At 37.0% G+C, this 15,572-nt stretch overlaps 1 protein-coding gene across 2 annotated transcripts in view; it reads right to left on the bottom strand.

The window, feature by feature from the left end:
- The window catches only part of EBF2 (EBF transcription factor 2), a 160,187-nt gene that overhangs the window by 121,491 nt on the left and 23,124 nt on the right, over positions 1-15,572 (bottom strand). For both annotated transcript variants that reach the window (XM_053718110.1, XM_053718111.1), the window contains exon 6: positions 5,361-5,429. In XM_053718110.1, coding sequence (XP_053574085.1) covers positions 5,361-5,429 — 69 coding nt within the window. The remainder of the gene's footprint in view (positions 1-5,360; positions 5,430-15,572) is intronic.

Here is a 15,572-nt window from a genome sequence, read left to right as displayed (position 1 = left end):
AGTAACTTACGCCAGTATTTTATCCACGGAAAGTATCAATAAAGAGTAGTTTTATGCAAATTAGGCTAACACTCGTAAAAATGAACCGCAATTTCATATAAAAATGCGACACGTAATTATGCTATTCAAAATTCATATATAAACCCATATATAAAGAGATGAAGGTAATACAATTATGATTTCCCATTGTTCTCTCCTCCAAGTATTGTTGATTGTTCTGAGAAGAAATTTGAAGTAAATAAGCAAGTATATGTCCACAATGTGATAAAGTACCTACAAGCTCAATCCATTTGATTATGTTGTGGCTTCAAACTTCAATATCATAGTATACTGTCCCTTTAACCTTGAGATGCTGCTTAAATGTATGTGTTTGTTAAGGCTTCCAGGGAGTTACGTTGCTTTTTTAGTCAGTGCAAGGGTTCCTGCGCCTGCAATTTGTGGCGAGATAAGAATGGAGTAGATTTTCTGAATTTTGCGCGCGTAAGTCCTTACGCTGTATATTGGATACCAAATTGCGCGTCTGTTCTATGTTAGTCTATGGTTAAAAAAAATACGTCCGAAGGGTGAAATATACGCGCGTAACTTGTATGCTACGCCGTATATGTAATACCAAAATCGCGTAAAAACTGGCGTCGCCGGCTTTTGCGGGCAACGCTGCATATGTAATGGAGGCCCAGATATTTAACATTTACTAGGACTAGTTTCCCCTGACTGCTTGACCAGAATAATATTTTTCCGCATGTGACTCTACAATATTCTAAACAGTTATTGCTTGATCATGATCAGTGTAGGTGCTTACTGATACCTATTTCTAATTGGCCAGGAGATAACCGGAGTGTGCCCCTGGACTGTGGACCAATACTAAGCTTGATAACAAAATGACAGTGTTTAAAGATTTGTTATTTTGTATCTGAATTATATGCAAAGAATTTAGTACAATATCTGATATATACTACACTTATATAAAAGTATTTGAATGTCCCTTTACTACAGAGGGGTAATACCATTACTAATAAGGTACACCCACCATAATTAGCACACAAACACTTTTCTGCTTCAGAAGAAATGTCACCAAGTGTTCAGTTTAAGTTGGGAAGTGCACTGCTGCTATGAAGATGACTTTAAATGAATAGTAAAGTCAAAATTAAGCATTCCTGATTTAAAAAGAGCACACGATTTTAAATAACTTTGCCATTTGCTTCTATTATAACATGTGCTTTGTTCCTTTGTTATCCTTTGTTGAAGAGTTATTCTAGATAGGATAACGTGTAAACCAGGGCAGGTTCAAATCTATGGCAGCAGGGACATGAAACAAAACAGTTTAGTGACCAATTTGCCTTTTTTTAATTTTGCATAGGCAGTAACCTGGACAACTAACCAAGGGTGTCCTTTAGCTTGATAAAGGGGACAGTCATTTGGAATAGCTGATTTTGCCTGTGGAAACTGCTGCCTATACTGATCTTGTCAATACTGCAGTATTTTCCATAGAAAAGCTATGCAATCAAGAGGTAGTGACATTGAGGGTAGGAGAAAGAGCTCAGCCCATGTAAAAAGTGTCTTACTTTGAATTAAAAAAAATGTATCAGCTGCAGAGCATTTTTTTATTCCCCATAATAATACTTTAAATTAATGTTTTAAATACATTCCCTACTTTCCAACCTGACAAGGATATCTGAAAGCAAAAATCTCTTATGCTTACATTGTGACTCACGATTTTACGTATACAGCTCCAAAAGTGTCCCACCTAAATTCAGAGATGCTACTTAAAGGGACATGAAACCTATTTTTTTTTCTATATGCATTTCTATTATTACCCTGGGGAAGTCTCCCTAAGCGTGATGGGGGAAACCAGACGTGGACTCCTTGCCCAATGTGCATAGAGGAATGTGGCTGCACCTCAGTGACGAAGCCCAATGAAGGCCGAAACGCTTATGTTCCTTGTTCAGAAGAGGATTGTCTGGTATTTTGGGGCTGGACTGACCTTACTAGGCAGGATCAGACTAATATACTTCAGGAAAGATCTCCTCTGTGAAAAGCACAATTGGGCTAAAAGAGGCTGCTCTTAGGTGGTAACTCACCATAGAACAAGCTACTGAGCTGTTGTTTGTTCCTGGTAGAGAGGTTCTCTCTCTCTCTCTCTCTCTCTCTCTCTCTATCTATCTATCTATCTATCTATCTATCTCTATATCTATATATTTTATATACATAATAGGGTGGAATATTATTAATATAGAAAAAAAGTTACTAGTTCCTGCAATGTTAAAGATAAGGAAAAGTCAAAAAATGTTACTCGTCTGCTTCAATTCCTGAGAGTAGTGGAAATTCCAAGCCCTGTATATCGTACTACATTATACTATTTGATATAATTTTCAAACTAACTGGAGGAGATTCACAGATTTTATTATTCTGCAGTTCTAATGTGAAATTGAGACTCAAATGCAAATAAATATGCAAAACATATATACATAAGGAAGATTTTTCAATTTTCAACAGACTCCCAGGACAATTATATAATGGATCAGAAAGCTTAAAAATGTAATGTCCCAGGAAAAGCAGGACAGTTGACATGCATACATAAAAATTAGTTTTATGCCCCTAACTACGTTGTGTTTGTTTATTGTTCAAAGATATATCAATTGTAAATGGCTGCTTTTTGTATGTGTAGAATATTTTCTGTTTGTTTTGCAGCCTGGGTTAGTTTAAATATCTCTGTTTCTGCAATATTTATGCTTATAGATGTCTGTGGTAACGCCTGTTTTAAACTCTGTGGGCTAGATTGCAAGTGGAACGCTAAATTATTGCGCTCCCCCAAACTTCGCAGTAGCAATTAGCGCTCTGAAAATTAACCAGAGATTAGATCTCTGGTTAATTTTTAAAAGTGCCCTAAATAGAGGGCATTGTATTTTTTTATTAAAAATCAAAATCTAGCATTTTTTTTTTAATAAAAAGAACTGCACTCTGCAGTTTTGGGGCTTTAAAGTTGGTGGGTCTGGGGTGTTAGAAAAAAAAAACAGCACTGAAAAGTGCCTTTACTTTGGGGTCTATGGGAACTGTGCGTAGAAGCCTATGGAAGCACGCTCTCGTGAGCGCAATGCTTCCTAGCAATACGAACACAAGCTCGCATTCGCATTGCGATTAACTTGTAATACCAGAATACCAGCGCACATTATTGTGCGCTGGTATTACAAACTGGAGCGCTAATATCGCTTGCATGCAAGCAATATTTAGTGCTTCACTTATAATTTGGCCCTGTGTGTTTGAACGTGTGTGTTCAGACTGTCTGTGTGATTGTGTGTGGATGTCGGTGTCTGTTGTATGTGTGCATAATTGTGAATATCTGAGTAAAGGCTGTGACACACTACAAGCGGAGCGGCGTGCAGCGTGTAGATGCGGCTGTGCGCACTCAATGTGTCTTGCCTTATCATCTCTGAGCACTCTGCTGCATCAGGTTGCGTAGCTGAGCGCTCAGAGATTAAATATTTGAACTTCAGAATCGATGCGACACGGAGCGAAGCAGCTGCTTCGCCTTGCGCCGCGTCACAACCTTAAATGTTTATGTTTCTCTGTGTTTATTGCAGTCACACTTTGTTATAAATTGTATATTTGCCTGTTTGTATTTCCTTGAACATACAAAATATATTATGACTGTGTGCTTATGTCAGGTAGCAGTGTACTTGTGTGTTTTTGGAAGCTGTGGGCTGCATAGATGAGAAAAGCAGATGGTCAAAGGAATGTACAGGAAGTATGAGACTGATAGGGGTCTCTAAGGGAAGCGCAGACCATACATCAGTAGACAAACAGGGTGGTGAGGCTCATTTATTACTGGGGGAGTTTGTCATTTAACAGCAAATCAGAATTACATAGTATTACAGAGCACAACATCTGTGCAGCCAACAACCTTCCATTCACAGCAATACGAACAAAAAACTAAAAAATCCTCTCATTCTTAAAGGAACATTAATCTCAAAAAATATATTCCTCGTAAAAATTTTAATTAGGCATTATGAAAAAAATGCAATGCACTATTTTGTCTGCTTTTCCTGTCATTTGAATCTCAAATTTGTAGCTTTCTACTACCCCAGTGCATTTTGTTGAATTCTGAATCCCAATGTTCCACATCATGCACTGTGATTACTTAATATACATGCAGGAGCTCATACATTTTCTTTGCAAAATGGGTATTCTCATACTTCAAGGGAATCTTTGCTAACAAAATGACAGTGGTAAATGCTTTTAAAAAGATTTTGGTTGTATGTAGTTCTTTTGCAATAGAGTGATTTATTTCTGGGGAATATATGACTTATGTTCCATTAAGAATTAGCAGAACTACAACCATACCCACAAGATAGATATCTAGATAGACAGATAGATAAATAGATAGATATATGATAGATAGATAGATAGATAGATAGATAGATAGATAGATAGTTCGATAGACATTTTTTCCTGTTCTTTCAAATATACTAATATGTTAATTGTAGCATAGTGTGGGTATATAATTGCAAATAATGATTGTTAGTTAGATGAAAGGTGCAGTTTAGGAAACATACTAATACTTACAATGTATTAAATATGATTATTTAATAAAGTTTGCAGCAGCAATTATAATATATAATAATCATTGTGTAGCACATCCACATAAAATGACTTTTTCAACAGAAATCCACAACAAACATAAAGATAATGCAAGGAATTCTGGGTAACGATGTGTAAATTGGGTCCACACTTCCTATAGTTCATTCTTCTAAATAAAGCCTCACTCATGACAGTGTATGCTATATACATATAACGTGTCATATTATCCTTTGTGACAGCACCTTTTTTTAAAGAGTGAAAATCATTTTTTTTTTTTTACGTAAACGCAGTCCTAATAGCCTTATAGACAGATTGGTCAGTATTTATTCAAGCAAAGCCATTATGAATACTGTAGAATTAAATTAGTGTATATATAATTTATGATGCATGATATATGTTGTATACAGGGACATCAAAGCAATTGTTTTTTCTTTGCACTTAAAGAGTCATCTGTCACCACCATTAAACAGCAGGACAGGAATAATTGATTTGTAATAAAAATTAATAAATAAAACATTTTGAAAGCAATGTATGGGACAGTATCATGCCTTAGAGCTATCCCATAAAATTTTGTTGCCCTAGGCACAGGAATAAAACAAAACACACCCCTTAATCTGCTCACAGAAGTTTAAGATTATTGGATTGCTGAATGTAGATCTGTGTATTTCATTTTTGAGTATTATTTGGTTCCTTGTAACTTCATTTCAGTCAGTTACTGTTTGCACTTATGAGGCCTGCACTACACTGTGCAATATTTCTGTAGAGGCATCTGGTATTGCTCCTACCTGTCAATAATAACTGGGTCAGAGGGAGTCTCATTCCGATTACCACAGCTCTTCTTTTCACAGCAGCGACTGAAGGAAAACAAAAAAGCAGTAAGTAATATGCACAGCATGAGTATACAGAGGCACTGCATTATGACAGAATAGTAAGCACTGTAGGGATGTACATTTACACAGTATGAAAAAGTAGGTTCATGGGTCTATTCCCAAAGAACCAGCAATATCCTGACTTGATATTGACTTATCTAGAGTTGTATATTCTCTAAAAGCTAATTGGTTGCAATAGGGCTTTTAAACAGCTATTTCATATAGATTAATTAAACTAGAGAAATTTCAAATACATTTTATACTTTGCAGCTGGCGGTCACCGGAAATTCATAAAGTGCAAATCAACTTTACTGTACACTGTCCCTTTAAACTAATATACTTCCCTTATCAAATTTTGTACAGTATTTTTATATTCACACTTTTTGGGGCACCAACTACTACTGAGCATGTGCAACAGTTCACAGTGTTTACTTATATATTAGTATGTGATTGGCTGACAGCTGTCACATGATACAGGGAGCCGGTAAATTGAAATACATTTTGAAATTTTTCAGAAAAAAAAATTACCTCTCATTTAAAATTCAGAGTAAGTGTTATTGCATTGTCTTTTTATTGTGCTCTTGTTGATTATGTAATTGTACTGAAAGTAATGGTCCTTTATGCATCGTGTATGTATCTACAACATTTAACAAAGACATCTGTCAGTTGTTAGACGGGCAATATGAAAAGGGAGGGGTAATTAAATATAATTAGTCTGTTTTTTTTTTTATCTGGACCTTATGAGAAAATAAAAGTTTTTATTTGATTTCTAAGGCTGGACTTGCTCAACTACAGAAATTAAATATAATTATTAAATCCCAAGACAATCCCTCATACAAATGCTGTAGACACATTAGACCGGTATTAAACTAAAATATAATAATACTGTATTAAAAATACAAAATTATTATTACATATACATTAGTAAATTATTCAAAGGGACACTGTACCCAAAAAAATTATTTCGTGATTCAGATTGAGCATGAAATTTTAAGCAACTTTCTAATTTACTCCTATTATCAAATTTTCTTCATTCTCTTGGTATCTTTATTTGAAATGCAAGAATGTAAGTTTAGATGCCGGCCCATTTTTGGTGAACAACCTGGGTTGTCCTTGCTGATTGGTGGATAAATTCATTCACCAATAAAAAAGTGCTGTCCAGAGTACTGAAACCAAAAAAAAGCTTAGATGCCTTCTTTTTCAAAGAATGATAGCAAGAGAACGAAGAAAAATTGATAATAGGAATAAATTAGAAAGTTGCTTAAAATTGCATGCTCTTTCTAAATTACAAAAGAAACAAATTGGGTTCAGTGTCCCTTTAATTAAAAATGAAAACATAATTCATTAAAACTTTAGAGTTGTGCTCTATTTGTGTTTCAGCTTTTGAGGGTTACTATAAGTTTATTTATGTGACAGTATAAACAACCGTGCACAGTTTCAAATGTCTTACAGTCATTCAGAATAAAGTGCTGGTTGTTTATACTGTCAACCAGACAATATTTAGATAGACATGGTCTATGAATAAGGCTATCTACCAGCCGAAACGCGTAAGACCGACTGGCTAAACTGTGGACTAATGGCAAATCTTTTTATTCTTTTTTCTTTTAACCCCACAGTTTTTTGAGTGTGTTTTTGTATGTGTTCTGCTTTTTTTTTATCTATTAAACTTACCACATTTTTTCCAAAGTGGCTCGCTGGATTTTTTCTTTCATTCCAATATTTAGATAGAGCATGCAATTTTAAGCAACTTTCTAATTTACTCCTATTATCAATTTTTCTTTGTTTTCTTGGTATCTTTATTTGAAAAAAAGCAGGAATGTAAGCTTTGGAGTCGGCCCAATTTTGGTTCAGTGCCCTGGGTAGCTCTTGCTGGTTGGTGGCTACTTTTACAGTAATTTATAAGCCAGTAAGAAGTAGAAACAGAACAGTAAATATGAGATTATTAAAAGACTATTGCAAAGATTTATAACATGGCTGAAAGATGCCGCTTCTGAGAAATGGTGCCCCTTGGCAGTTGCCTAATTTGCCTAAAAGGAGATCGGTTTCAAAAAAAGCTCCTATCCAAAAACTTTCTGTCCTTTTCACAGCTTTCTTTGTCATTGTCCAGCTATGCAACTGAACATGTGCTAAGCTTCCCCCCATATGCTGCCTAGAAATACGGTCTAGGATATAGCACTGCTTTGACCTCTCTGAACTAGAAATTCTAATGAGATTTCAAAAGAAAATAAAAAGAGGAAATGTAACATCAGCTTTACAGATATCAGGGGAAATATGGCCTATATACTGTGTAACCCTTTCTCTGCAGCAAGAAAAATCACAGATTGCAGGTAGTAGGTACGTCTTATACACAGGGCTGTGTTTAAAGTATTATATACCAATCTATGTTTTATCTGGGTAATAGATAGTTCTGCTTTTATGACTATCATAAGGAGGACAATCAGTGAGTGTGTAAATGTGGATTACATGCATAAAATTGTACTTTACTTCAAGTAATGTATGTAAATATGTTATACATAGAGCACTTGCCAGCCAGGTGAATATATTGTATCTTTAATTGTAACAGGGTATTTTGTGTAATATATGACAAGTACTAAAGAATTGCAGTGAAATGCTTCACCACACTGTCATACAACCATGCAGTGGGACACAATGCCCATAATTTAGGTCCAATGTTTATACACAAAGCAGTATGTGTAGTATTCACATAACAATGTGTGATTTTAAATTATTTGCAGTGTAATGTATGTGTGATTTTTTAGCATTTTATGTTTCTGTGTTATAGATAGAAAAGTTGGTATCTCACACAGTACAGTATTGTGTATGTTTAAAACTCACACAGTAGAGTATAAATTTGCTTTATATATCTTTAGAATACATGGATAATTGAGTAACTGTGTAAGTGTTTCTATTATACACTAGCCTAGGGGGTGCGTGTGTGTGTGTATGTATGTATGTATGTACAGTATGCGTGTGTGTATGGTTGTGTGTATATGTGTATGTGTGTGTGTTTGTGTGTGAATACATGGATAATTGATAACTGTGTAAGTGTTTCTATTATACACTAGCCTAGGGTGTGTGTGTGTATGTGTGTGTGTGTGTATGTGTTTCTGTGTGTGTGTGTGTGTGTATGGTTGCGTGTATATATGTATGTGTGTGTGTGTATGTGCGCGTGTGTTGGTGAATACATGGATAATTGAGTAACTGTGTTAGTGTTTATATTATACAGTAGCCTAGGGTGTGTGTATGTGTGTGTGTGTATGTGTGTGTATGTGTTTGTGTATATGTATGTGTGTATGCATGTGTATGTGTATGTGTGTATGTGAGTGTGTGTGTGTGTATGAATGTGTGTATGAATCTGTGTATGTGTGTGTGTATGTGTGTATGTGTGTGTATGTATGTGTGTGTATGTGTGTGTTCATGTATGTGTGTGTGTGTGTGTGTGTGTATGTGTGTGTATGTCTATGTGTGTATGTGTGTGTCACATACACAGGTCAACGTTTTTCATTAAAACATTTTTTATTTATATGTGTATAAATGTGTGTATGTGTGTGTATGTGTATGTGTGTGAATGTGTGTATGTGTGTGTAGGTATATGTATGTATGTGTGTGTATGTATGTGTGTATGTGTGTGTATATATGTGTGTGTGTGTGTATGTGTGTGTATGTGTGTCTATGGTTGTGTGTGTATGTGTGTATGTATGTGTGTATGTATGTGTGTATGTCTATGTGTGTATGTGTGTGTGTGTGTATGTATATGTATGTGTGTGTGTGTATGTGTGTGTATGCGTATGTGTATGTGTGTGTGTGTGTGTGTATGTGTATGTGTGTGTGTGTGTATGTGTGTGTGTGTATGTGTATGTATGTGTGTGTGTGTGTGTGTGTGTGTGTGTGTGTGTGTGTGTGTGTCTATGTGTGTGCGTGTATGTATGTGTGTCTGTATGTGTATGTATGTGTGTGTGTGTATGTGTGTGTGTGTGTGTGTCTATGTGTGTGCGTGTGTGTGTGTATGGTTGTGTGTGTATGTGTGTATGTGTATGTGTGTGTGTGTATGTGTATGTGTGTGTGTGTGTATGTATGTGTGTGTGTGTATGTGTATGTATGTGTGTGTGTGTGTGTATGTGTGTGTGTGTGTGTGTCTATGTGTGTGCGTGTGTGTGTGTATGGTTGTGTGTGTATGTGTATGTGTGTGTATGTGCATATATAGATAATACACAGAGCATCATGTATCTGTATGATAAATCAAACTGTATGTATAATAGACAGAACAATGTGTATCAGCAAGTGCATTGCTGCATTTTATGTATAGGTAGTAATATACAAGAAATAGCATCTCCATGATACATTAAGCCCTGTGCGTTTGTATTATACGCAGACATTGTTGTCTGTTTGGCTGGAGAGGGAGCTAATGCCTCTTCCCAGAATTTTGCTTTTTATATCCAAGTATAATACTTACTTAAAGGGACATGGTACTCAAAAAATATTCTCTGCTCTGTCTAAGGGTCCGATTCTATAATATTCATCTAGACATGCTTTTCCGCACCAACACTCCCTAAGGCAGCCCTGCGAGTGGCGAGATGTGTCCCATACAAATAATGAAAGCCCTCTGCTAGGTAAAAGTTTGCAATCGGGAGCGAAGTACAGAGGGGGAAACCGGAGCATTTTAAAACTTGAATATTAAGCCTAATACAAATCAAATTGCACTGTTTTCAGTGCACTGTATGTTAAATGTGCTGTAATTTTTGTATACATAGGTTTTCCTTTCAGAATAATTTGTGTTTTGAGTGTTTTAGTGAAAACTTGCCACTTTTTAACTAGCGAGAAAAAACTGTGAGAACTGTAGTGTGAAAATGTCTATAGAAGCATCATTATTATATACAGAGCAGTGTATATCTGCATTACACACAGAGCAGTTTCCCTTTCCTTATTCTGCTAGTGTGTCTCTGTATTATGCACAGTGAAGTGTCTCTCTGTATTCAAAACTGTATCTGCTACTATGCACATTTAACAGTAAAGTTAGGCAGCTCTGCACACACATTTCTCTGTATAGACAGATCATACTACTCTCCTCATATTGTGCTCTGCAAACCTTCCTATAAGCAGCTCTGCAAACATATTACTCTACATAGACAGATCATACCACTCTCTGCACACTGTGCTCTGCAAACCTCCCTATAAGCAGCTCTGCACACACATTACTCTGCATAGACAGATCATACTACTTTCCTCATATTGTGCTCTGCAAACCTTCCTATAAGCAGCTCTGCAAACATATTACTCTACATAGACAGATCATACCACTCTCCGCACACTGTGCTCTGCAAACCTCCCTATAAGCAGCTCTTCACACACATTACTCTGCATAGACAGATCATACTACTCTCCTCATATTGTTCTCTGTAAACCTTCCTATAAGCAGCTCTGCAAATACATTACTCTGCATAGACAGATCATACCACTCTCCGCACACTGTGCTCTGCAAACCTCCCTATAAGCAGCTCTTCACACACATTACTCTGCATAGACAGATCATACCACTATCTGCACACTGTGCTCTGCAAACCTCCCTATAAGCAGCTCTTCACACACATTACTCTGCCTAGACAGATCATACTACTCTCCTCATATTGCGCTCTGCACACCTCCCTATAATCAGCTCTGCACACACATTACTCTGTATAGACAGATCATACCACTCTCCGCACACTGTGCTCTGCAAACCTCCCTATAAGCAGCTCTTCACACACATTACTCTGCCTAGACAGATCATACTACTCTCCTCATATTGCACTCTGCACACCTCCCTATAATCAGCTCTGCACACACATTACTCTGTATAGACAGATCAAACCAGTCTCTGCACAAAACAGCTCTGAAGGAGAGGTACACTGGGCACTGGGAGGAACAGATAGGGCAACAGAACAAGCTGGAGTGTTACAGGTCTCTACAAAGAGAGTAAAAACTAGCTGAGTATCTCACAAGTGTCACCAACCCAAAGCACAGACAGATACTCACTAAATACAGAATCTCTGACCACCAGCTGGAAATAGAGACTGGCAGATATCAGACAAAATGGAGACCCAGGGCAGCCAGACAATGTGCACGGTGTGACAGTGGGGACATAGAGACTGAAGCGCACTTAATCTTGTACTGTACAAGATACAAACTCTTAAGGGATAAATACTTCCCAAAAATAATGAAAGAAATAGCAGACTTCCCACAGATGTATGAACAAGAAAGGCTATGTGTACTCTTAGGAGAAAAAAACAAAGCTACAAGGATAGTAGCAAAGTATGTAGCAGACTGTCACATGACCAGAACCCCCAATCAGATTAAATGAACTGTTACCATATTTACCCACTATACTCCTACTTTATAAGTTGTTATTGATCTGTTTTATTGTAACATATTACTTTGGCAACACATGTAATAATGTCATGCTAATAAAGTATTCTTGACTTGACTTGACTGTGCTCTGCAAACCTCGCTTTAAGCAGCTCTGCACACACACTACTCTGCATAGACAGATCATACTACACTCTGCACACTGTGCTCTGCAAACCTCCCTATAAGCAAATCTGCACACACATTACTCTGCATAGACAGATCATACCACTCTCTGCACACTGTGCTCTGCAAACCCCGCTATAAGCAGCTCTGCACACACATTACTCTGCATAGACAGATCATACTACACTCTGCACACTGTGCTCTGCAAACCCCGCTATAAGCAGCTCTGCACACACATTACTCTGCATAGACAGATCATACTACACTCTGCACACTGTGCTCTGCAAACCCCGCTATAAGCAGCTCTGCACACACATTACTCTGCATAGACAGATCATACCACTCTCTGCACACTGTGCTCTGCAAACCCCGCTATAAGCAGCTCTGCACACACATTACTCTGCATAGACAGATCATATCACTCTCTGCACACTGTGCTCTGCAAACCTCGCTATAAGCAGCTCTGCGTATACATTACTGTGCATAGACAGATCATACCACTCTCTGCACACTGTGCTCTGCAAACCTCGCTATAAGCAGCTCTGCGTATACATTACTGTGCATAGACAGATCATACCACTCTCTGCACACTGTGCTCTGCAAACCTCGCTATAAGCAGCTCTTCACACACATTACTCTGCATTGACAGATCATACTACGCTCCTCATATTGTGCTCTGCAAACCTCCCTACAAATGTAGGAGGATGAATCACTGGCAGCCTTTGTGTTGCATTCTGCTCCTGCTGATTGCATAACAAAAGTGTGTAAATTCCCACCATCTGTCTGACCAGGGGCAGGGTGACCAGTAGCCCAGTGCAGAGCCAGCCTTGTGCAGAGATACCAGCTGTGAGGTTTACAGACTGTCAATGCCTCTCTTACTAAACAGCTGTAGGGTCCATGGAGCCCACATCAAAATGCTTCACATTAGTTTGTCCTTTCACCTACAAGAACATTCAGGTTTGCTGCTGCTTAGATAATAACAATTGGTATTGTGTTTCAGTGTAATTGGTAAAACCAAATTACACAGGGCAGCTCCTCCATCACTTTACACAGGAAAACAGAATTTAACTACAGATTAGATTATAAACAATTATGGCCCTCAATATCTTTTGTCTATACATCTGTACCATGAAACTGTGCATCTTTATAGCTTATATTGGTGAATTAAACATACAGTAATAATAGTAAATCCATCTTAATACCTAATATCAATATTTAAGTACACACACACACACATATATATATATATATATATATATATATATATATATATATATATATATATATATATATATATATATATATATATATATATATATAACACCTTGTCATTTAGAGCTTTTTTGCAGAAAATACAACTGATCAAAATAAAAATAAAAAAGATGCAGTGTTTTCATCAGACCTCGAATAATGCAAAGATAAAAAGTTAAAGTGAAAGTAAATCCTAGCGTTTGTAAAATTGGCTTGGTGCCTATGGGAGCCGGATTTACCGCACGGCTACTGGCTAAGAGGTGAAAATGTCACCTCTTAGCCAAAAAGTTTTTTTGCCGTGGGCTGCTGTACAAGGTAAAAACGGCAATCGATTGAATCAAATAAAGGAGCTTTCTACATGAAGTATCTTGTACTTCATGAATGAAAGTCCCCTTTATTTGTTTCAATAGTAAATCCTAGCATTTGTAAAATGCTAGGATTTACTTTCACCTTAATGATAATTTTTAAACAATACAATAATCATTTTTTAACTTAGCAAGAGTTCATGGATCAATATTTGGTGCAAAAACCCTGATTTTCAATCACAGCTTTCATGCACCTTGGCATCCTTTCCAACAGTCTTTCACATTGCTGTTGGATGACTTAATGCCACTCCTGGATGAAACATTCAAGCAGCTATGCCTTGTTTGATGACTTGTGACCATCCATCTTCCTCTTGATCACATTCCAGAGGTTTTTAATGGGGTTCAGATTGGGCTGGCCATGACAAAGTCTTGATCTGGGGGTCCTCCATCCACACCTTGATTGATTTGGCTGTGTGGCATTGAGCATTGTCCTGCTGGAAAACAATCCTCAGAGTTGGGGAACATTGTCAGTGCAGAAGGGTGCAAGTTTCTTCTAGAATAACCTTGTACATGGCTTGATTCATGCTTCCTTCACAAAGATAACTCTTCTCTTACGAGTCCAATTTTCAGCTTTGTCCAACACCTGGTCATCTAATGGTTAGACGGAGACCTGGAGAGGCCTAAAAGCCTCAGTGTCTTGCACCCACTGTGAAATTTGGTGGAGGATCAGGGATGAGCTGGGTGTTGCTTCAGCAAGGCTGGAATCAGGTAGATTTATCTTTGTGAAGTCACATACAAGGTGATCCTGGAAGAAAACCTGCTTCCTTCTGCACTGACAATGTTCCCTAATTCGTAGGATTGGTATTCCCAGCAGGACACTGTACAATGCCACACAACCAGGTCAATCAAGATGTGGATGGAGGACCACCAGATAAAGACCCAAAATCTCCAGACCTGAAACCCATGAAAAACCTCTGGAATGTAATCAAGAAGCAGATGGATGGTCACATGCCATCAAAAAAGCTGAGCTGCTTGAATTTTATGCGTTAGGAGTGGCCTAAAGTCACCAAAGAGTAATGTAAAAGACTGGTGGCGAGAATGCCAGGACATATGAAAGCTGTGATTGAAAATTATAGCTAAGTTAAAACATTAGCATTGTGTTGTTTATAAATGAATATGAACTTGTTTTATTTGCATTATTTGAGGTCTAAAAAGACTTTCTGCAAATAAATGCTCTTTTTTATTTGTCGAGCCAATGACTAGAGTTATATGTACATTTCTACCAATCACAAACTAGCTTCCAGTAGAACATTGTTGCTCCCGTGCCTATCTAGGTATGATTTTCATTAAAGGGACACTGTACCCAAAAAAATTCTTTTGTGATTCAGATTGAGCATGAAATTTTAAGCAACTTTCTAATTTACTCCTATTATCAAATTTTCTTCTTTCTCTTGGTATCTTTATTTGAAATGCAAGAATGTAAGTTTAGATGCCGGCCCATTTTTGGTGAACAACCTGGGTTGTCCTTGCTGATTGGTGGATAAATTCATCCACCAATAAAAAAGTGCTGTCCAGAGTCTGAAACCAAAAAAAGCTTAGATGCCTTCTTTTTCAAATAATGATAGCAAGAGAACGAAGAAAAATTGATAATAGGAGTAAATTAGAAAGTTGCTTAAAATTGCATGCTCTTTCTGAATTACAAAAGAAAATTTTTGGGTACAGTGTCCCTTTAAGGGATAACAAGAGAAAGATATACATTACAAAATAGCAGTACATTAAAAATTCTCTGAAAATTACATACTCTATCTCTAAAATAATTGAGTTTGCTAGAATGTGTACTGAATATGTGTGAGACTGGTAGACTGATAACATGAAAAGCCAATATCTGTCATACTACTGTTGTTTTTCCTTATAGTAAAGATCATACAAATATTTTAATGGGACATTCCAGTTTAATGATATTTTAGCACTAGAATCTGAAATAGAGTGCACATATCATTTTTGATGTATTAAAATAAGGTGAGCAAGGATTTAGAGTGATAACTGTCTAAAAAGTGAATGCAAA

Source organism: Bombina bombina, chromosome 6 (assembly GCF_027579735.1).
Source record: "Bombina bombina isolate aBomBom1 chromosome 6, aBomBom1.pri, whole genome shotgun sequence".
Lineage (NCBI taxonomy): Eukaryota > Metazoa > Chordata > Amphibia > Anura > Bombinatoridae > Bombina > Bombina bombina.
This window is presented reverse-complemented; position numbering and strand designations above follow the sequence as displayed.